Raw genomic sequence first — 22830 nt, 5'->3', positions numbered from 1 at the left:
TTTGTTTTTCGCATGTGTATGCGCTTTTTATTTCATAGACTACAAACTATCATTACTATTAGAATAATGATGCAATACAGTAATAATTAATTACCTGTTCATATTACAAAGTAACAAAAAGGAAAATGCTCATCAAATCTTCCAATCTCGTGTTTTTTCGTTTTTCATTTCAACAAATCCTCTTTTTGGTTCACCGTTTCATCGAGTGAAGTTTTCCTTTATATTTTCTGTTCATTCCGTTTGCCTATTTTTCTTCCCTTTCGTATTTGGTAAATCGGTAACACGAAAACATTTCAATAATTGTGGTACACAGCGTTCTATTTCTTAACAAGAATTGCGTGCCGTCAGGGCAGCGTCGGAGCGGCTCGAAACACCCTCTAGCGATGGACCAAAAAACTTTTAAGTCGTCAGATCGAATCGCGCCGCGTGCTTTTGGTTGTGGAGTGCTTGGTTCTATGGAAGGGCCCAATTTGTTACTTTTGAAAATAATCAAACATTTTCGTTTTGGAAGGCACTTTGAGTCGGACGTTCAAAAATGAGCCCATTTCTGCCTTTTTGATCTGTGGGTGGATGCGCGCGCGCGCGTCTGGTTCTCACGGGTATAAAAATGTGGTGCCTGTTGTCAAAAGAGTCTTTTGAAGTAATCAATTTCGTCATTGATCGGCCGGTTCTATTGTTCAACTGTAATGCTCGGTGGTTGGTTTCTGGTGTGTCGCCTGTATTTATTAAGTTTCGCAAAAATTGATAGCACTCGGCGTGATTCGATTCTCGTTATTCGGACGAACAAAAAAATATGTGGAGGTGCAAATTAAAATAAAATAACACGGTTTATGGGCTTGTGCAACAAACGAAATGTATTAACCAATAAATACGTGAGAAGTCAAACAAAAGAATAATGCGTTATGGTGAAGCAGCACCAAAGACATCAAATTGTACGAGTGTGGAAACAATACAGAAAGATAGTACATCATGTTTTGCAAATACAGCTTAATTAATTTGGTGAACTTAAAATTAAAATATAATAGGCTATCATAATTGGTGCACAATTCAGTTTTCTTACATCGTACAAGGAATTTTACAAAATGCGAGAGGATGACAATAGATTCTCGGACAAATCATAATATGTTTAAATCAATGGCTCCATCCTTATCGATCGACCTCGAATTTTTTTTTCTTCAGTTAATAATAAAACGCTCATTTCTTATTAGTTCCTGCACAACGACAATAAACATTCTTACATGAATAAGCTACACTGTACACCCAAGAAAAGAATGACTATCATCAATTTCATCATGTGGACTAGATGAGAATTTTATTCCATGTGTTTTTGTTGTGTGTGAGTTGTGTGTTTTGCATCTTATCATCTGGGGGGCAGTAATCAAATCTTGTGATTATTAGATTTGTTATCTTATGATAGGAAATAACCATTGTGGCAAATCAAATCGCAATAATAAATAATAATGGTGGTCAAGCAAAAAATTTTGACAGTCAGCGCGTTGTTCCATTACTGTTGTTGTTGTTGTTGATTCTGTTGTATGGTGGTGGTGGTGGTTTGAAACAAAAAGTCGAGTGTGTGTGTGTGTTGTGTGTATTATGTATGCTGCGGTGGTATGTGCGTTGGAAAATTAATAGCAAAAGCAAAGAATGAGAGAAAGCAAATGCGAAAAATTTTGAACACGAGGTCAAAATTTTTCAAGTCCAAAAGTCTGCGGTCTTTTGCGAAATTTTCGTCTGCTCTCTGTCACTTTTTGTTGTTTAGTTAGTTGACACTTGTTTTTTACAATAAGCATATGTTCTGACTGATTAATCTTCTTTTGTTTTGCTTTAAATTTACATTTGTGTTGTTACTTCACTCTATACGAAAATATATAATAGAATAATTTAAGGCAGATTTTGGTTATACATACATTTATAAGGCGCAAAAGGTGCTTTCTCCGTGTCAAAATGGAAAATAATCCTCTCTTAAGTACCTCTATGTTGTACTTATGACTTTTTAGATTCACTTTTGATGTAAAACTGCGGGGAGCGTGTCAAAAGATGTCGCGAACTTATCGGGTATTTTCGTTTTTGATGCGAGGAATCTAAAAATCCAAAAGTTTTGCACCGTCTGAACAGAATGGAGAGCTAAAAGTCGGAAACAAGAGCATAGTATTCGGGGGGGTTGGAATTAAAAGCAACGAACGCAGCGTTTGAGATTCGCTCGTTCCGCGAGAGATAGTAGTGTGGAAATTAACGAGTGAATGTGTGTGTATACATGTATTTTGTAATTGCAGCTGACGACTGGAACGACTCCAAATATGTGTGTAATACAAGAATAGAGAAATAATGAAGGAGAAACGGCCGGCAACTGCGTGCAGATGCGGCCGCCTCTCGCGCAAAATTTTTCTATCCAAGTTCCAAAATCGAAAGCGCCTCCACCATTATATTTGAACAGGAATTAATTAATCAAATTAATCAATTACAGGGTGATACAGTACTCGTTATCCTAGGGGGGTAGTCCAGTGGGGTGTGGGTTTGGTGTAACAGTCACAATTAATAATTAACATTGTGAGAACGCGGGTTTGGGCAGGGGGGCGGGGCGGGGTTGAAAAGTGTGTGTGTGTATGTGTGTAATGCGTTAGATTGCCTAATAACCGAGCAATTCCAAAAAACAGAGAACATCCAGTCTTTCAGAATCAATAATCAATCAATTAATCAATAATAAACAACACTGGCTTACGACTGTAATACAGTTATTTGTAATATTATAGCGAGAGAAAGAGAGATAATCATGAGTAACACGGCTATGTTATTACTTAATCGTTATAAATTAGTACGCTATGTGTTTGGTTTCGTGAAATGCGTGTGTGTTTTATGTGTATATGTGTTGCTTTTGCTGGTATAATGTGTGTGAGTGTGTGTCTTTGGGATTAGCGGTCGGCTTGCACAATATATATGCCTCCTCTCAACTACGGTTTGGTTCACGCGCTTGCTTTTATACAGAACGAATCAAATCTGTTGGTATTTGATCTCATTTGTCATCAGTGTGAGTCGTCACAGTTTTCTGATTCACCAGTGAAAAATGATCCGCGTGTTAACCGCCGGCCAGACCACCTTCCGCCACATTGTCGTTTTCGGCAGCCCCCGTACTGCTGGGGAAAGTGGCCGGACCGCGGCGACAGTGAGGAAAAATCAAAGCATACAAGAATCTAACGCGTGCGTGTGAGATTGATCGAGTCCAACAGACAGACCTTGTATTGCTTCAACTTTTAGTCATCATCATCATCATCATCATCGTATTCATCATCATCAATAGTCATTGCGTCTTTTGTTATGCGTAAGATATATTTTTACATGCAGCTTTTCATGGACAGACAATGTAGAGGAAATGAAAAACCACTTCAAGTGACTAGATAGATAATCCCTAAACGAAATGGTACAGTATGTAAATATAAAATTAGGAAAACAACAAGTCCATCATCATCTTCATCGTCATCATTATCAGTGTGTGTTTTGGTATCTCCTTTTTTTAAAAATTTTAGCAGTCGAAAAAGGACACTTTGGTTCTTATAATTTTCTTTTGTGTTCTAAAATGCCAACTCCATTGACCGACAAATCAAGAGCATCCTCGCTAATTTTGCTTCGAGTAATCGATAATTATATTTGATATTTACAAACGGAAGGTATACTCAATTTCTTTTCCTTCGTTTAAATAGTCATAATGCAATCTTTTTAATATATTAGACAGAGAAATTTTGCATCATTTTTGTGTTTGTTCACTCTGCTGCACTCTTTTTAATTAATTTTATGCAAGTGTAAAGTTAATTTTCATCATCACTTTCATTCAATGCTCAAATGTTCGTTGGTCTTCAGATCATACCCATCTTTTTAATTATCTTTAGTTAATAATAATCAACATCTACCACTTTGACCATTTTTTAAATCGTGATTATTGATATTCAAATGCGAGTTTCATTATACTTGGATCAAAAATTTGAGCAGGTTCTTTTGCTTGTCTACGATTTATTAAATAAATTCTTGTACTCTTCATTATCTAAAGTTAAATACTCTCATTTGTTAGATTTCAATTTATGTAAACACGACAATCAAGAAAAGCTGTAATGTGTCGGCGTCCGTGCCGACACACCCAGGAGTGAGTAAAACGGGATCGCGTCCGACTCCGCGAGTTCGAGCCGTCGGCTGCGTAGGACGTCGCGGCCGGACGAACACGATTCCCCATGAAAGAGAACAGCATGTGAATAGGAAAGACAGCAGATTGACATTTAAAATTATTAGTTGCTACATCAACAACTTAAGAACATCGTTTTCCTCTCTAAACTGCTAAATTCTCAGCTACGAAAAGGTCAGAGCCGCGCCTTTCAGGCCTAACTCCGTGACTCCTTTTTTTTGTGTAAAATCCGACGCAGATGATGAATCATGTCAAGCCCTTATTCGTGATAGTATTTACACGGTTGCATAGACCGGGCGGTGGCCCGGGGGTGCCGGCCGACCTTTCGTGGCGACTGTTTTTCGGGGTCAGTTCGCCGGTCGGCCGGGCCCGGGGTCAGTGCGCCGCCCGCCTTGCGTTTAGCCTCCCTTAACAATTAAGATATGCTTATTGTGTGAGAGATCAGTGTGTTTGTATTTTTGCTGTCTGAATTGTAGGTATTTACATGCGACGGGGCAGTATTTACTCGAGCTGCTCCAGGAAGTTAGGCGTCTTGAAGTATTCGGGCACGGGGTCGTCGAGCCGCGAGATGACCTTGTAGATGGCCTTCTTCCACGACTGCTCCGAGTCCTTGCCCGTTTGGATGGCCTTGTAGAACTCGCGCAGGGTCTGTTCGACCACGTAGCGGAAGTTTGGAGGAACCTGAGAAAATTTTCGTGGGTCAGACACAGGTTTCCGAGTTTTCGAACGCAACAAAACAGTTCTAAGCAGGCGTTGGTGATTTCAATCCAGCCTGCTTTGCACACTGTTTCGCGCGCTGCACCGCTTTGCACTGGAGGTTGGGAGGAGCCGAGCGAGATGGCAGTGAGTGTGCGAATTTTCGCGAGGAGAGGATGTGAGCACACTCGGCGCATGAATGCGATTTTTTATTCTGACGTCTACGACTGGGTAATGAGATTAATTAATTACCAAGTGAAGAGCAGCGGGGAAAAATGCTTGCTGTGCAAATTGCGCCCTCTTTGCGATAAATGAGGGATTATACTCGAAATACCGAATGCGGCAAGGGGTTTTTTGTTTCCCTGCCGCCGTGGAATCCGCGAATCAGTGCCGTTTAATTAGAGTAATGTATGCGTAAAACGGAACTTCTGGAAGGAAACGTTTTCCACGATTTTATCCGATCGGAACAATTTCAAATTCTGACACTCACGTTTTAAATAAAATACCATCTTAACGCCCGGATGGTTATGCAACTGGGGGGACATACACGTAAAGCGGTCCAGTATATAACTATGACTACCTTCATGCTGCGCATATCAAAAACTCCACCAAATCAAGAACTGTTTTTTAAATATCTAAATTGAAAAGTAACATATTTTTCAAGTGGAAATTTTTGAAACAAAAACTCGAAGCGTTTATTTTTAATATTGAAATTAAAAATTGTTAAGAAGCACACTGATTACAACGGGTGGAGTGAAATGCGCACCTGAGGTCCGCATACCTCAATGTGGTTGTTGCGGTTGTAGTGCAGGTTGAGAACCCTGTAGATCTCAGAGTCGAGTGACACGTGGATCTCGTCGACGCTCTTGACGCCTTCAGTGATGGCCTGGCGGGCATACTTTTCCATCTGGATGTAGTAGAACTCCCTGAGAACAAAACGCAAAAGTTGAGTCTGGAAAGTAAATCAATCGACGGGGGGCGAAAAAGAACTCGCGGCGGAGGCGGTCGGGAAAATGCACGCGGATTTTTCGCTTGCTTTGCATTTGATGATGATGAGGATGCCAAGTGAATCTCTGCTCTTGCGAGTCAAGAGAGCATTTTGCCAAGTTTCGAAATACATGCCGCGTGGAGAGCCGAGCCGCCGAGGAATTTTTCAACTATCGATTTTGCGTGTGCACACAGTCATATATATTTCCGCAAAGAAAGTTGGCAAGTCTGAGAGCTCCGTTTAGGCGAAGAGAATGAGCGAGAGAGCAAGCGGGCGGGCGGGCGGCCTGTGAACGAACGAACGAACCATTTTTCCTATCTTTATTACCATGCCATATGGGTGGGTGCAAGCGGGCAGATGGCAGTTTGGTTGCCGACCGAGTGAAGAGACTAATCGGCCAGAGTCTGCCGCTTTTCCCCGGGGCATCTTTTTCAAGCGTAATATGCGCGTGATCAATGCCGGGGGAGGTGGAAATTGAAGAAAATCACTGGCTAATTCGAGTTATCATTAAATACGCGTTAGCACTTCGCCAGATCCATTAATTTATAAGGTATGCAACCTGCGAGACGCCGGTGTCGTTGAAATTGCCTATTTTCTCAAAGCAGGTAAAATTTCACTGCAAACTTGAAAAAGGCCTTTAATTTAAATGTAAATTTATTTATAAAAAAGAATTTTCACAAATTTAATGTAAAGACAGGACAAATTTGTCTACGTTCCTCAGAAATTATGTGTTGCTTGCTCCCTCAAGTGCCATAATCACCCTGCTCGACACGCCGCGCGGCAATCGGCGGCAAGGCGTGGTGGTGACGCTACTTTACCGTTATCACCTGCCCTTTCCCCCTTCGCGTGGCGACCAGGTGTGCAGGAGAGCGAGTACGCCAACGTCCCCAAACATATAATTCCGACGCGACTTGTTGGCTGGCGTGCATGCATTATGCGATTCATACACATACACACGCTGTTTGTTTCAATTAAAGCCATCTCGCGCGCGCATTATTTTTCTGCCGCGCGCGAAAACTTATCTCGCCAAGGAATTGAAGAATGCCGCCACCGCCGCCGCCGCCGGCGGCGCAATAATATACGTGTGCATGTTGTGTATTTTTAAGTAAAGAGCTGCTGCTGCTGCGACGTCCTCGAGAGGTTTGAGCGTGATATTTTTCCCGAATATCATTAAAATCCGCGATACACATGTACACTAACAGCCGGGAGACAATGGCACGGCATTCTCGAAGGAGCAAACAGAGGGATTCGCGCGCTCGCTGCCAACACGTTCGTCGTGTCCCGCGGGACATTCGGCGACAAGACGAACCAAGTGTGAATATAATATTGCGCGCGAGGAATATACAAAAAGCACCGCGCACAAAACAACACCGCTTCCATCAAATCTTACTTAATCAAAAACAAAAAGCTGAAAGCTCACTTCGAATCGCTGCCGCGGAGATTTACAGCGAGTGAAGAATATGAATTTATGAAATAGCTCGCATAATTATTTACTGATAAATTTATGCGATGTATGCTTGTTGTATTTTTTGAAAAAACAAACAGAGTTTTAAAAATAATAAGCAATAACTTAAGCACGAAATATTCGAAGGTTGAAAACCTGCACAACGAAAGTAAAAATAAAGGATGAAGTTATTTTTAAGGGATGAAAGCGTTTTCCTTTTCAAGCGAGGAGGCGCTGGTAATTGCGATTGTGTGCGGCAATTAGGACGGAAGAAGCGCTAATTAAGATTGTAATTAAGCGTGCACGGAATGAAGGCACGCGAGCACGGCGAATGCGCTGCCGGTTGCAGACTTTACGGCTCGCAACTCGATTATGCTGCTCATTCTCTCTCAAATGCTCATTTGTCCGTGCATGTAAAAAAGTTTTATTACCCAGCCCGCAGCATAAAAACTGCCCTTTCGGCTGAAGAGGGCGAAAGAGAGAGAGAGAGAGAAACTTGGCTGCTCGCAGCCGCCGCAACTCTGCTGCTGTTGTGTGTTTGAACGCGGAAATTTTTCTCATTAAAATGAGCTTTGCACTCGAGTAAAAATAATTCAAACTTCCGATTGCAGTCGGCGTGCGCTTGGTGGGGTCGGATCGGGATCGTCGGTTCGTCGGCCGAGGATTTAATCGGCTCGATTCACGGATTCCGCACTCACCTGAAGTTGGAGAACCATTTGACGAGCTGCGCAGTGTTGTTCTTGTTGAACTTGATGTCCGGGAAGTACATCTTTAGCACTGCCGAGCTGGGGTACCGTACCCAGAAGAACATGAGCTTTGCCTTTCTCAGGTGCATCGGCGTGAGGGTGGAGGAGAACGGCTCGGACAACGAGCCGAGACTGTCCTGCTTGAGCAGACTCAGGTAGTCGCGGATCGACTTCTTGCCTGAGTCTCGAACCGGCGAGGTGAGTCTGGTAGGACACGGGAACCAACTAAATTAGGACAGTATGCAAAAAGACACGTCAAAAACAACGCTACTGGCTACCATACAAGAGGTAAAAATGTAAAAAATGTCACCAAGATTAAAATAAACGGTCATGCGGCGCAGGGAGAATAAATTGCGGGCTCGAATATTCTGCGAGATCGATCCTCGTGAAAACGTTATGCAAATCAGCGCGAGCGTGAGTGTATGTGTATGTGGATGCGCGCCAAATTAATCAGATTAGGAATGTTGCGGTGTAATATAATCTAATAAAAGGGCCTGCTCTCGGCAGCAAAAATATTTGGCTGCTTTGCTTGCTCTTTGGCGCCCTAAATAGGTAAGAAACACGTAGAGAGAGGGTTTACGCGCTTTGTTTTCCGTTGGGTAAAGACAAACAAAGACTCTTTGTATGGTTTCTCACGCGTAATAAAAATGATATCTCAAAATGAACAGCTAGGGTTTCTAATTCAATTCTTATTGGCGAAGCCCCGCGCTGATTATAAATCGGCGGCGAAGCCAGGCAGCCAAAGTGCGAGAAAAAGACATGCGATGCCAGCACAGAGAGAGACAGCCAGCACCCTTCGGGGCGGATTTGCACACGGAATGAAAGAGGATATCCAATCAGACTAGATGAGAGTGGGAGGAGAAAATCGGAGCAACCAAATTAAAAACTCAAAAAGATACAATTATTTATTTAGAAATAAAATCTTGTTCTTGGATGCAATGCTAAAATTCCCAGTTAATTTTCACTTGTGAATTGAAAATATAACGAGGCACTCGAGCAAAGCCATTTAAAATGCTTCGAACGAGTTAAATAACTAAATTATTTATCTTTGAAAATTAACAAAATAATAAATTTGGGAATTAAGGATACTCACCGCGAGTTGGAGAACGAGAGAGGCGGTTGCATTCCGTCGAAGGGGCTGTCGGCCTGGTCGAGGCCGCGGTCGTCGGCTTGCGAGGCCGAGTTGGGCCCGGCGGCCAGGCGGCCGTAATCGGGCGTGCCGTGGGCGGCCAGGAGCGCTGGGTGGAGCATCGAGGGCGGGTGGCTGAGCGGCGACTCTGCGTCGCGTCTGTCAGGTGGCGACGACGATACGTGCTGGCCGTAGAAGGGGCTGTAGGGCGAAAAGACCTGCGACTCGTGCAGGCTGGGGTTGGGGATGGCCACCGAGGTGGGCAACGATACGGGCAGCATGGGGGGCGGCGGCGGGTGGTAGGGCCTGGGCGAGGGGCTGTTGCTGCTGAGGGTGCTGGCCGACGTGGACGGCACCAGGCCGTACTTGGGGTCCATCATGGCGGCGACGCCGCTGGGCACCGGCGTGGTGGCGCCGGTGCTGCTCGGCGTGCCCGGCGGCGCCTCCTGCGACAGGATGCGAGAGACGGTGCGCGGCGTGATGCGCGTGTCGGTCACCTTGTGTCGCTTCTTCTTGGTGCTCACCACCAGGCTGATGGCCTCGTTCTGCTCTGGCAGCTCCGAGGGCTGGTGCTGGTGGTGTTGGTGGTGCGGCGCCGACGGCTGGTGCGGCGACGGCGAAACGCGCTGGTCGAAGGGGCCCGCGAGTGGCCTCATCGGGAACGGAGACGAGGTGACTCCGTTGATGGAGACGGGCATGGCTGCTGCACTGCTTTTCTGCGGCTGGAAGGATGAAGACTGAGTGTTTACTGGGGCTCGCATCATCTCGCTAGGGTTAGAAGGGGTGGAAGAAGGGAGGGAATTTGCCACGAGGTTGATTGGGAAGGCAGTACCGTTTACTCGCGCTGCGATACTGCCACAGCCTAGCCCGTTTCCCGACCCCGAGGGGCCGGCGAGGGTGCCCGGGGGTGGGTTACCACCGGCGGCGCCGCCGCGGTCAATTACCTTGGTGCGCGGTGACTTGCGGTCGAGCAGCTGGCTCGCCAGCAGCAGGTCCTTGTTGAGTTGCTCCTCGGCCTGCTGCTTGTTCGGCCCGGTGAGGAAGCGGCGCTGCTGCGCGTACCGCGACACGATCGTGTCGATCAGCAGGTTCAGCGAGGCGCTGATCTCCGACTTGAGCATGTCCGCCAGCCCGTCCAGGTCCGCGGGCATCGGCGGGTTGCCGGCCCTGAAGAAGCCCGGGAAGCGCTCGTGCAGCTCAGCGTTCTTGGCCGCGGCGGCGGCCGCCGCCACGGCCAGCTGGTGCGACGACGGGTGGGCATGGTGGTGCGGGGGCGGTGGAGGCGGCACGCACGGGTGGTGGTGCGGCGCCGGGGGCGGCATCGGCGGCTGCTGCTGTTGTTGCTGCTGCTGCTGTTGCTGCGCCGCCTGCTGTTGCTGCTGCTGCTGCTGAAGCTGCTGTTGTTGGTGCTGTTGGTGTTGCTGCTGTTGTTGTTGCTGCTGCTGGTGATGGTGGTGCTGCTGCTGCTGTTGGTGGTGGTGGTGCTCGGCGGCCTCTTTCAGCCGCTGAGCCTCCTGCTCGAGGAACATCTTGTGCCCGACGCCCAGGTACATGGCGGCTGCGGCCGCTGCGGCTGCTGCGGCTGGATTCTGCATGGCAGGAGGAGGAGCAGCGTGAGAATGCGGCTGTGGTGCAAAGGGGGGACCGCCACCGGGAGCTACGACTACCGGCGGCGCCGCTGTGGGCGCCGCCTTACTGCCCTTATCAACAAGAGTGCATTGTTCTTTTACCGTTTCTGGTTCGGCCGTCGGCGTCGGCATTTCCAGGTCGACGCTGTTGTCGTCCTGGCAGTCCGACTCGAGCTCCATGCGGTTGCACAGCTGCGCGTACTTCTGCTGCATTTCGGCCAACTGCTCCTGCATGGTGCGCAGTTGCGACTTGAGGGCGTCTTTCTCCACCCTCTTCTGCTTGAGCACCGGCGGCGCGTCGTCCTCGGCGTCGTCGTCGACGGCGGCCGCGGCGACGGCGGCGGCGCCGTAGCGCGCGCTGTCGTGCTGCTGCGGGTGGTACAGCTTTCGCTTTTTACAGCCGTTCACCTGCACGGGCAGCGAAGGCGAGGCCCGCATCGACGACACAATGTTCTCCACTCGGGCCCGCTTCATTTCACTGCTGGTGCTGCTGGACGCCTTTTCTTTGCTCTCGGCCTCCATGCAGTCCTCCTTCGAGTTGTTGGACGAGTCCGAGTGATACGAGTCCGAGTCCTTATTCTTTTTCCCGTCGTCGGCGTCACTCATCTCGTCCTCCTCCTCGTCGGACACTTCCCGCTCTTCACCTGCGGCGTGCGCCGGCCCTGGCGAGTTGGCCGGGCTTCCTGCCGAGGCGCCACCCACCTCGTCGGCCCCACCTTGCTGTGATTGCTGGTCCGACTTGATGTCGTTGTTGTTGTTGTTGGTGGGAGAAAAAGTGGCCTCGGAGGCTGCGCGCAGTTCCTGCTCCAGGGCATGGATTTCTTTTTTGCGGCCCTGCAGAATTTCGCGCAGCATATTCTCGTTACCTGCCACTTGATCCATGTCGAAATTATTGCCGTTCAATTTGTTGTCTTCCACCGCACTGGCCATCAAACACTCGGCGCCGTCGGCTTGCTTCATCTGCCGTCCGAGCAGCTCGTTCAGCATTTTGGAAGGTGCGAAACTGGAGCCACTCGTGTTGGCAGCGCAACTGTTGGCAGGCGGCGGCGAACTGTGCGGCCCGAAGATGCCGCCGAACTGCTGCTGCTGCTGCGGGCTGAAGATAGCGCCGTATATTCCGCCGGCACTCATGAAACTGGGACGCGAGCTGAAATTCGGGATCGACGAGTAGCTATTCCTTGGCTCGCCAGCGTCAACACGCTGTCTGGTTCGCTTAGCCTTCTTCAGGAGTTTTTCACCGTACAAACCGAAGCATTCAGTCTCCTCCTCAGATGACATCATAGAGTTCCCGACTCCGATTGGACGATTTTTCACCTTCCCTCTCCACTGCTGTGTGTATGTGTGTCTGAGTTATAATTTAGTTCCTATTGTTGGTAAGAAAAGTGGGGAACCGAAGGGGGAGGTCAGCTGCTTAGGGAGGGATACACCGCTGTCTGCCTGCGTGCTGTATGAACGATCTACTTCCTTTCGCTGGCTGGCTGCACGGATCGCTGCCTCTATATTCCGCTGCCACCGCCGCTACTGCTCCTGAAAAAATAAAACAAGGTGGACACGTGAAATTAAAATACGTGCGAGTGCAGGCGGCCGGCAGCCCGGCCGCAAAATACATGAAAATGGATATATTTTAGCCATCTCTTGTTGCTTCTGCAGCCCTTTTCAGAGGGTGGCATTTTAGGGGGAGCCGATCGGAAATATATACTGATAAAGCCAAGCGCGCATGCATAATATTATTTCCAATTAAAACACCCTGTTGACTTTTTAAAATCGTGCGAACTGTTGAGTGCGACGGTCAAGCAAATTTCTCTATGGTCAAGTAATTTCAACGCCTGCAACGGGAATTGGCCAGCTGGAAAATCAGCCTCATGATGAGCGGCGATGAGTCACTTATTTTCCAGAATCATCTTTCTGTATCACGAGACACTTATATTTTCTGTTCATAAAAACGGAAGTGGATTGGCGTGCGAATCACCAGCAGCCACCCCCTCGGCCACGTCACCCACCCACCCACCCACCCTCTTCATGATCAATCACTTTTTTAGTTTCACGCTCGCCGTATATATATATCGAGGCCGGCCAGATCCATCATCTTATCGGGGGCACGGGGATGAAATGAGAAAGAGACCCTCTGCGCTCGTCCGTTACTGCACAAAAGTGCACACACACACATTAGGGGGAGTAAAAAGCGTCGCTTTACGCATTACGGTAGGTCGTCATTTCTCGAATTACAAATTAAACGACTCTAGGAGGCTGATTGATTGAAAATATTTCTCCCGCTGCTCTATGGCGCCCGGCCGTTTTCGTTTTCTCGCTCGCTCGGTCAGATTACTTTTTTCGCTTCACAAAAGAGCGCGCGTGCTGAGTGACGGCTGTTTTGTCTTATTTTCTTTTCATTTCGCACACATATCCACACATCTCGGCTGCATTAATTGCAAGAACACATGCACACACAATGTTGCTTCATTGTATCCTCGGCTGTCGCTGATAATAAGTCATTTCATGCGCTCTTTTGTTTTCGAAAATGCAAAACACACACACAGAGTGCGGCGGCGGCGGCGGCGGCGGCAGCGACGCCGGAGCGGGGAAAATTTATTAATCATCATGCCGAGCTGCTCTCTTTTTCCCAAGTCACGACTGCTGCTGTCACGGAACAACACAACAAGAAAATAAGTGCGAGAATAATAAGGAGGCGCCTGCATATGTCACATGCGAATGTGTGTGTGTGTGCGCGCGTATGAGCAAAGAGAAAAGAGCGGCGGAGAGAGAGCGAGCGCTGCCGCCGAGTTTACATACCACCCCAAATTACTTGAGGCGAATTTAACTTTTTCGCCGCTGCTTTTATTCATAATATCACACATACACACTTCAACGGAGCTGCGTGTGTGCGTGCGTATGTACAGAGCATATTATTAAGCAACTAGTGAATGACATGCCGCGAGAGCCTTAAGCCAAAGATATTCACAATAATGTGTGTGTGCGTGACGCGCGCTGCTCGGGAAGAGTCACAAAAGCCTTATTCATTAAGGCTCGCAAATTAAACCCTTTCCTCTCAAAACCGAAAATATGTCGAGGGATGAGACGTACGTCGCACAAAAACACAGCACAACCACCACAAAAACATTTCAGATCTGTTTGCTCCGCTTTTATTATTATTTTCGCTGCCGCGAAATTGGCCGCTACTTGCACACTTTTCAGCCTTGATTCTTAAATCACCCTATCAGTGTCTGAATTTATAATAAATAAATATTTATTTATACCCGATCTTATATGTATATTAAAAATTGTTAACCCATGGGAATCCCAGCTTTTTTCTTTACTCGACCTAACGACGAATTCCTTGCATTGAGCACAAAATATACCAAAGACCAAAAGTGACGTTTCTCAGCCTGTTCAACTGGCTTGCATTGTTATAGATTTTCCAGGAATGTCAAAGCAATTGGGGATATCTGAGTATTTCTCACGCTTATCAATGTCAAAGATGTCAAAGGAATTTTTAATGAATTATAAGTTACTTTTGGTGCAGGTGATGGACCAGTGCTGACCCATGCCAAGTTATATTCTATGCTCTCAAGAGACTGTTATAACAAAGGTTTGGCACTTAAGTAAAAGATTGCTGGTGCATGCATCCGAGGAGGCGAAAAGATGTGTTTTGGGCACAAGCTCCTCTGGGACCTACATATATGTTATCCGCTCAGTCTTATTCATTGTTCATCGGGACACATTGCATACGCACAGGATGTGCTGATCAAATGTCAAGATTTAAATTTATCTTCAAAAAGTGCTTGGCCGGAGTTACGGGCACAAATGTTTTTGACTTCCGAGTAGTGAAATATTGGAACGAAATGCCACATACACTTAAATCTTGTTCAACAGTTCAGTTCCCATCGCTTTGCAGTGCGTATGTGTTCGCAAATTTTTAAAGTGTTGAGAATTCTAGTTTGGGCCCATTCTGACATTGCTCCTAGGAGCAAGTTGTTTGCCAGGAATGGTGCCCTTTCTCACTTCATTTTTTCTACTCCTGACTTGTCTTATTGATGTATTTGTATCAGTGAGAATAAACATCTATATATAAATTTTTCAACTCAACCTGATTTCAACGAATTCTTAATTTGTTAGTAAGAAATAAAATATTTGCTGTAAATTTGTGTTAGTGCAGACACACAAAATTCTGTACAAAAATTGTCCACCTTATATGTGCCATTTAGCAACCAAAATGTACGATGTAAATCTTTTTGGCAGGACAAGAGCGCATCAAATGAAACTGCTGGCCCCATTTGTAACTGTTGAAGTGCCCGAAAACTGTTTTCAAGTGCAGAGCTACCGCCTCTGGAACAATCTTCCGCCGAATTTGTGTCTCAACGGAAACCAAAGAGCATTCTAGGAATTTTTAAAAGAACAGTACCTCAAGAAATATTGAATCACCTCTCTTTTAAACAATTATGTTCAAACTGATATTATTTTGTCTGGATATGGCAATGTATGGGGCAAAATAGCCCTGCAGAACCATAATAAAGATTACTTTGAAACTAAATTTGAGTTGTTGCTCTCGAAAATTTTGGTACATGAGAAAGAGCCATGCACATACCCAGCTTAGTAAATGATAGATTACTTCCTCTATAAACACACACACGTCACAATGATTGGCAAAATAATGATCCGATTCCCATCATGATGTAATATTATTTTGCCATATTTGCACAACCGATTTTCCATTTCTTTCACACAATCGAGTGAAACATTAATCATTTACGCAGCGCCCCTTCATATATCTCTCTTTCATCAAAATTATCGCGCACAGCTCTTTTTGCTGTGCGCACATTTAATGACAACGCGGCCGCTATTGTGCTTAGCCGCTGTTATTTTTTACCCCTTTAGCATGCTTTTTCTTATTATATATATATCGCGCATTTAACAGTCCATCTGGCACCTCAATAATGATCTCTCATTCCACAACGCAAACTCTTCCGCGCTCTCGCTCTCATTCGGTTCTTCGAAATGTGTTTTCAGCAGTGCATTATATATTCAGCCGAGATCTCTGAATATATGTCTCTAGGCGTTATATATTTCCAGCAGCCACCAAACTCCTCTCTCTCTCTCTCGTCACACCATCCGTATTGTTATGAGCCGCCGTGCTTGGATGGATCAAGATTAAAATTTTGCCAATAATTCAACCCCTTTTGTAATAAAAAGGGCGCACAGAAAATTTTCTATGGGAGTAAAAAAGCGAAACGAACGATGATGATAATAACGGAAAAGAGAGAAGAAAGGCAACATATATAATCTCGTATGTGAAGGGTTAAATTAAAACACACTCAAGAGGTATTCTCATGTGAATAATAAAAAATCTTCTTGAGGCTATGCACGCCGGGCCTCCGCTCTCCGTGTGCTAAAATGTGGAAAAGTCAAACTCAAAGTTGAACCGCAGCAGCCAGAGCCTGCCGCTCGGCGGCTCTATATATTCACACACGAATAAAAAGGAGCGAGAGAGTAGAGGAGTGGATATGTGTGTGTGTGTGTTTAAAAACTTCATCTCAACGGCGTTGAAAGTCTAAAATTTAAATACGCGGCACTACAACAGTGATTTTTTTCCTCGAGATGTGTGAAAAGATTTGACCTCTTCTAGCTCCGCAACAGCCGCCCCAGCGCAACTCGCGGCTCTTGCCCATAAAAGTCTTACAAGGGGGTCTTTCTCTCTCTCGAACGCACGCAACCACTGATTTCTAACGGTTTTCCTTTCAAGAAAAATGCAATTCACATTAAAATAAAATAGAGGGGAGGGCTTGAATAGCACGAGAATAAAACGTCTTGAAGGAGTAGATAAAAAGGTGTAGCGGCAAAAACCGGAAGGTAGTAGTGGAGAGACGGGAACTAGCGAGAGCGAGATGTGAATGCAAAGGCAGCAACCCCCGGTTGAGTCGCCCTCCTGCTTCTTTTATCTTGTAAGACGCCAACGGACTTTTCCGATCATAAAGCAGCCGCGCGCGCGCGAGCTCAGTTACCTATATGCTAACGCGCCACGCATAATGTCATTCAAGCATCAAAACGGAAGAAGGAAGCGGCGGGAATAAGAAGCTCTAGAAAACCAGCTTCGCACGTTACCGCGCCGATCTGTTAAATCATTTTTTCTTTCTTTCTTTTGTGTGCTCAAACGGCAGGAGAAGCTCAAGAAGTTGCACACCAACGGACTTTCTTGCAAGACGTAACAGCTCTTTTGAATCAGAAAGTTACATATTTTAATAATTCTAATATTAAATTGGCATAAATTAATCTCCTCTAGTTAGTAATTTTATGCTCTAATAATTTTTATTTTCTGGCATTTATTTGTCAAGCTCCATCAGCTGAAAAAATTAATTGTTATAATTATTTTAGATCCCAATTACGCAGTGGAGGTTTAAATTAAATCGAGCGCAGCTGGATAAGCCCGCATCCAAAGAGGAATTGAGACGTTAAATTATCCTGAAACTTGGGCAGTTTGATTTAGTGCTGCCGTGTCTGCTCTCAGCGGTCCTTCCTCCCTCGATGCGCGCGGCGCGTTTATATACATTAACCGCGCGGGAGGTAATCACGGTTGAAATTAATTTAAGTGCGCCGCTCGCGCTTTGTATATCGCCTCATGAATGGTGTTAAGAACAATTGGCCTGGATTGCGCGTCTTGGTGTGTATCCGGTGTTGGGACACACACACCAGCAGCAGTGTCGCACCGCCGCGCGCGCTTGTATAATGGGCAGGCACACACACTGCATGCACCATGGGAACTTGCGGGGACCTTTTAATATCAAAGCTCCTGCTCTGCGCTCTTGTGCTGTTATTGCTAGTTTCCTCTGCCGGCGCTCAAGTTTAAGTTTAACCCTTTTCCTCTTTAGCGGTGCGGCGTATATACGTATGTGTACGCTTGGGGTGACGGGAAAACTCCCGTCCGGTGCCGGGATTAGCTCCAGCCTCGCCTCCTTCGCGCCAAAAATAATCGCAAGGATGATTTTGCTTGTGTGCTAATAAATTGAGCGGATTGATGTTTCTTAATTAGTGATGTGGTGATCGTAAAAAAACTTTATGCCTGTTAAAAATTATCCAGCCGATCTGAGGTTAATTATAAAAAATGATTATACGATTTACTTCAATGGCTAAAATTTAAATAAGCCCGTTGGCTCGCTTTGTTAAGGCATTCTTCGAAGTGTCAAGGCAAATGGAAGAGGTGTGCAGTTAATTAAGCGACTCGAAATGCTCAAATAGCTCAACAAAAAGCACCAATTGCTGGTTGTCGCACCTTTCCAGCGGTTTTATAGGACAATAAATAAAAGTCAATAAAATAAAAGCGAAAAAAATGCACACATTCGGCCCAAACTACTTTGGGCCCAATATTATTCGCTTTGGGATGTTATTAGGACCCAGTGATATGTGTTGAGCAGAGGCTTTAAAAACCAGACTGTTCGTTTAAACATTTTTCAATCAGCTCAAAAGCAAAATCACGCGTTCCGATCCAAATTTTTGTTCTTAAATGTATAAGCCTTATATCGCATTTTGTATTTGACGTGGTTTAAGAGTTTTCTTATTTTCTTGCTGCGGAATTAACGCAATTTGTGATTAACGGTGGCCACCCTTGGTTGCCGCAGAAGCAATGCGGAGAGACTCCCTCTTTTTCTTGTATTCTCACTCAAGTCTTCTTTGAGGTGAGAAATATTAATTAAAGCAGGAGAGGAGCGGCTGCTGTGTGTATATTGAGTGCTGTGGCGGCGGCGGCCGTTGCTTTAACTTAATTTTCTTCTTTTTACCGTCAAGCAAGAGCCAGCGAGGCGAGAAAAAGGGCAGCTTCTTTTCAAGGCTCGCCTGACCCGGCTTAGAAATTAAGTTGACCCTGCTCAAATACGCCGGCCGCGCGCACTCTCTTTGCTTTTTGACATGTGACTGAGTGACGTGCGACTTTGAATATATGCCTCGTGTACTTAAAATTAAACGTTGTAAGAGAGGCAAAGAAGAAGCGTCCGTGCCGTGCCGTCTCTCTCATCTCTTGTCGTCGGCCGACTGAAATATATATAAATAAATAAATATTCGTCCGGCGCGCTCTATGGATCCGCGGTCGTGATTTAAAGAAGATTAAAAAACGTTTCTCCGCCTCAAGACAAGAGGAAATATTGAGTTGTGCGCCTGCTAAAGGTAATGAATACAAATCACCGCGTGCTGGTGAGATAATAAGGAAATGAGAATATCTGCCGCTCTGGCAGTCAGAGAAGAAAAGACTGCGATGAGAGCAGAGAGTAGCAGGCAATTCTCTCTCGCTCGCTCTCGTGTTGCGCGCCCCGCGGAGAGGGACGCCACCGTGTAACGCATTTGCTGCTTGCTGTCATGTTGCCAATTGTTTACGTTTCCTTATTAAATGTAAGGCACGCTTTGCTAATTTTTTATTTATCCTCCTCCAATTATCTTCAATCAAAAGAATGAATTGAATTGATTCTCTCTCTGCTCCTGCGATGTTGGATGTGCAACGAACGCATCATGAGCAGCGCGCACGCAGGTTTGAATGAGAGAGGAGGAAGGCGATGATTGAGCAGCACGACTCATTCCAAATCACCCACTAGAGATATTTGATATTTTTGTAATTTAAAGACGCCCATAGCTGTCACTGGAGGAGTTATTTTGGTTGGTCAATGCTCTCTGATGGCACAACAAGTATTAATTGATATCTTCACGGTTCCATCAATCATTCATCGCACCGCAGGAAGTAGATTTCGACCCGTGTCCAAGTCACCGGGGACGGACTTGGACCGTGATTATTTGTTTCCGTACATATATGCACACGTGAAAAGTGTTCTCGCCCACACGCACACACACCTCGCTGGGTTTGATCGCGCGCTCGTCTCAAAGCTGCATGACTTTGCGCCAATTAGCTTCCTGTTCAGGCGGATGTCAGGAACCTTTTCTCTTCCTATATGACTATAGTTTTTAATTTGCCCACCGCAAAACAATTCCGATTTTCCAGCCGCGTGTCCAGGAAGATGCAATCCGCCCACCGTGCGGAGTTTTGTCGGTCCTCTTTCCGCTTATCACCCAAATCTAGCCAGTCAGCCCGCTTTGATGAATCTCTCGTTAAAAATATCACCTGAAAATTTGCTGCGTGACGTTTCCGCTATATTTATTTTGAAGGGAATTTCTTCAATTCCTCTATCCCGTTTCAAAATACTAGAGGAATGATACTGCAAAAGCCTGGGAAATGCTTGTTGCCAATGCATAAACTCGTCCCTTAGGATTCAGTTAAAGCCTAAATTGACCTAAGAAGCACTGTAAATTTTTGAGAAAATTGGCTGGAAAGTTGCCGTGCTTTTCAAATGGTAATGGCTGTCTCCTTACTTGAAATCCGATTTCATTTCAAAACCGAGAGTTTCCCCAATAGGTGGCATACACCGTTGGACAGATCTCGACGAGGGGAATCGGAATATGCCAAGAAAATATGTTGAAGCACAGTAAATTTTGGAGAAAATTGGCAAAATTTGAATTTTTATTGTAGGAAAATCCTTTTTAACTATTGCAAATTGTTGAAGAAATTGTTTATCGATCAATTGTTTATGGCATTCAACCATTCAAATAATTTTCAATTGTTGCCCTGTATCATTCCACACGATGCAGGCCCAATTTACTGAACAGCATAATAAAAAAATAACATTTTTCTTAGTTTCTTTTGAAAATGATTAATTAAACCATAAAGAGGCTGAATCAGTTCAAGTGTTCGAGCCGGAAAATATCTCTTTAGAGGGCTTTTTGGTGCACGGAAGATATTAAATGATTTTCGTCTTGAGAGCGGATGAGGCTTTTGCGCACGGAGGATACGCTCGGTTTAGGTGTCGCATTACCATCTTGGAGGATGCGGGCAGCACACCGCACGACTAGCGTGCATACATTATTGTGAGAACGGGCATATCAAGCGAGTTCATCACCCCACAGCGCCGCCTCAATTGGCGGTGATCATTTGGTGACTCACACGCTTTCTTCGCAGCCGTGATTCCAACCCTGCCTATGCCGTTGCAAGACTGACAGTATGGTCGTGTTTATTTGCAGCAGGCGCGGCTGACGGGGTGCAATACTTAAGTGTTAGCCTAGGTCTGCGCGTTTGATGATAATTGCTCGGCTTTGAAACGCACGCAAATCATACACGTTGAGCATAATCAGCACGTTTATGTTTAATTACAAACATAAACCGGCCGGCTGCTTTTCTGTCTGAAGCAGCCAACTTTGGTTCTCACGCAGTCTTGCATGTTCACGTCAAATGCAGCGTTTAAAAATGAGCAGCCAGCTCGAATTGGCGAAATTTGAGCACGAAATTATTTGATTAAATCAATAAAACAACCTCGGAAGTAATTACCGCAGCATTGTGTGCGTGGAACTTCTCGGTTAAATTGTTTATTTCATTCACGAAACCACGGAAGTAGCGGGTGGATATAAAAATTTCAGGTGAATGGAGCCCCGAATGAATGAGAGGGCGTGTGTGTCCTTTTGAGCAGCATCCGTGAAGATCCCGGCGTACGTAAACGCTTGCTGGCGAGACGAAATTTCATTCATTCTCGAGGCTCATTAGCCGTGAGCACACAAACAATATGTCACGCATGCGATGGGCACCGCGATTCCGTCCTAGATGAGCTTCCTCGACCTCGCTCTTGTGTGACCGCCTACGCCAATTGATACGCACCGGCACTTTAAATTTCAAACACATCCTGCCTTATCTTTCCGCACATTGAGGATGGGTACACTCGTATATTAAAGAGCTTTGCGGTTTTGTAATTAACTTAAATTAAATTTAAAATAGCACAACACACAACTTCAATTTTATATCATTTTGTGTTTTACGAATGAAGAAACGAAAGTGAAAACTTGCCCGACCCTCTTATAGATTATTGAAAGATGTGGGTATTATTAAATTCAGCCAATCGTGCCGGCTGGTTAGCTGTGGCCAAAACGATGCGTGCTATTATTAAAGGCCTACCGCAACATGCAGCGGCGGGCAGATGTCTTCAATGATATATATGCGACCGGGAAAACAATAAACACATCTTTGACCGGGCCGATCGTCCCAAATTGGAGAGGAGAGAGAGGGATTAAATGTGTAAAATTCCCTCTCAAGGCCTACCGCACGCAGACTTTTGTTCTGAAGGGCGGCTGCCGCCCCATTGCCATAACCAATTATCAAATCCTCACTGTTGGAGAGAGGAAGAAAATCGATAAACGCGCACATATGACAAATAAAATATTTAGAACTCTCATATTAACTCCCCTTGCTATGCGATGGGTTAAAGCACTCTTCTGCTGTCATCAACTCTCCAATGACAATTTAACCATAAACTCGCTACGGGGAATTTCGTCCAAATTATATATTTTTACCAAGGTTAAATTCCTTACCTTGAAGGCTTTTATTTATTCCACCATCTGTGCCAGTTCGGCACGTTCCGGATCGCAATAAAATTTATGAGATATGCCTCCTTGAATTTCACGGCCAAATTTATCATCCCTTATAACCTCAAGATCTCACTTCTTCAGCTGCTCGTTTTGGCGAAAATTGCCAGGCAATGACTTTTGGAAAAATATGTGCATTCTTTTGCTCAATCCTCACTCGCCATCTGACGGTGGGCTCAAGGCGGCCCGGAACACAAAGGCATTTTTTAATTGCCCCTGCCGCAATTTTTTCTTCTTTTCTCATCCCCGTGCGCGCACATCAGCATAACACACACAGATGATCGATCTTTGTTCCCTTCTCGCGGAGCGGTGAGCATGCACGACTTGCATCTCTCGCGCACATAAGACTAATGACCCTCCTCCCTTTTATTTTTGCGTAATTTTTCTTCTTGTTTAAGATCGCGTACATGCAAAAGGGTTTCTGCTACTTCCTTTTTTGATGCGAATGAGCGAGCAGAGAGAGAGAGAGAGAGAACGAGAACGAGAGACACCCCTTCAGGGTGATTCGCCACCGCCGCCGCCCAGACTTTTCTTTTCTCTGCGAGAATAAGGGACGCTAAATATAAAGTAGTCTTGAAGGGAGAGAGAGCGAGAGAGG

The 22830-nt window shown here is 45.5% G+C and overlaps 1 protein-coding gene across 6 annotated transcripts in view; it reads right to left on the bottom strand.

Annotated features, from left to right (window-relative positions):
- The window catches only part of LOC135944687 (homeobox protein prospero-like), a 56125-nt gene continuing 33295 nt past the window's right edge, over positions 1–22830 (bottom strand). For 2 of the 6 annotated variants that reach the window (XM_065491804.1, XM_065491803.1), the window contains exons 4-7: positions 9136–12326; positions 7995–8267; positions 5631–5790; positions 1–4849 (exon numbers count right to left, since the gene is read on the bottom strand). In XM_065491804.1, coding sequence (XP_065347876.1) covers positions 4670–4849; positions 5631–5790; positions 7995–8267; positions 9136–12080 — 3558 coding nt within the window. In that variant the 5' untranslated portion in view covers positions 12081–12326 and the 3' untranslated portion in view covers positions 1–4669. The remainder of the gene's footprint in view (positions 4850–5630; positions 5791–7994; positions 8268–9135; positions 12327–22830) is intronic. The other 4 variants (XM_065491808.1, XM_065491807.1, XM_065491806.1 and 1 more) reach the window with 4 other exon arrangements.

This window comes from Cloeon dipterum, chromosome 4, assembly GCF_949628265.1.
Source record: "Cloeon dipterum chromosome 4, ieCloDipt1.1, whole genome shotgun sequence".
Taxonomy (NCBI): domain Eukaryota; kingdom Metazoa; phylum Arthropoda; class Insecta; order Ephemeroptera; family Baetidae; genus Cloeon; species Cloeon dipterum.
The sequence above is the reverse complement of the archived record's forward strand: the minus strand, read 5'-3'. Positions and strand labels throughout refer to the sequence as shown.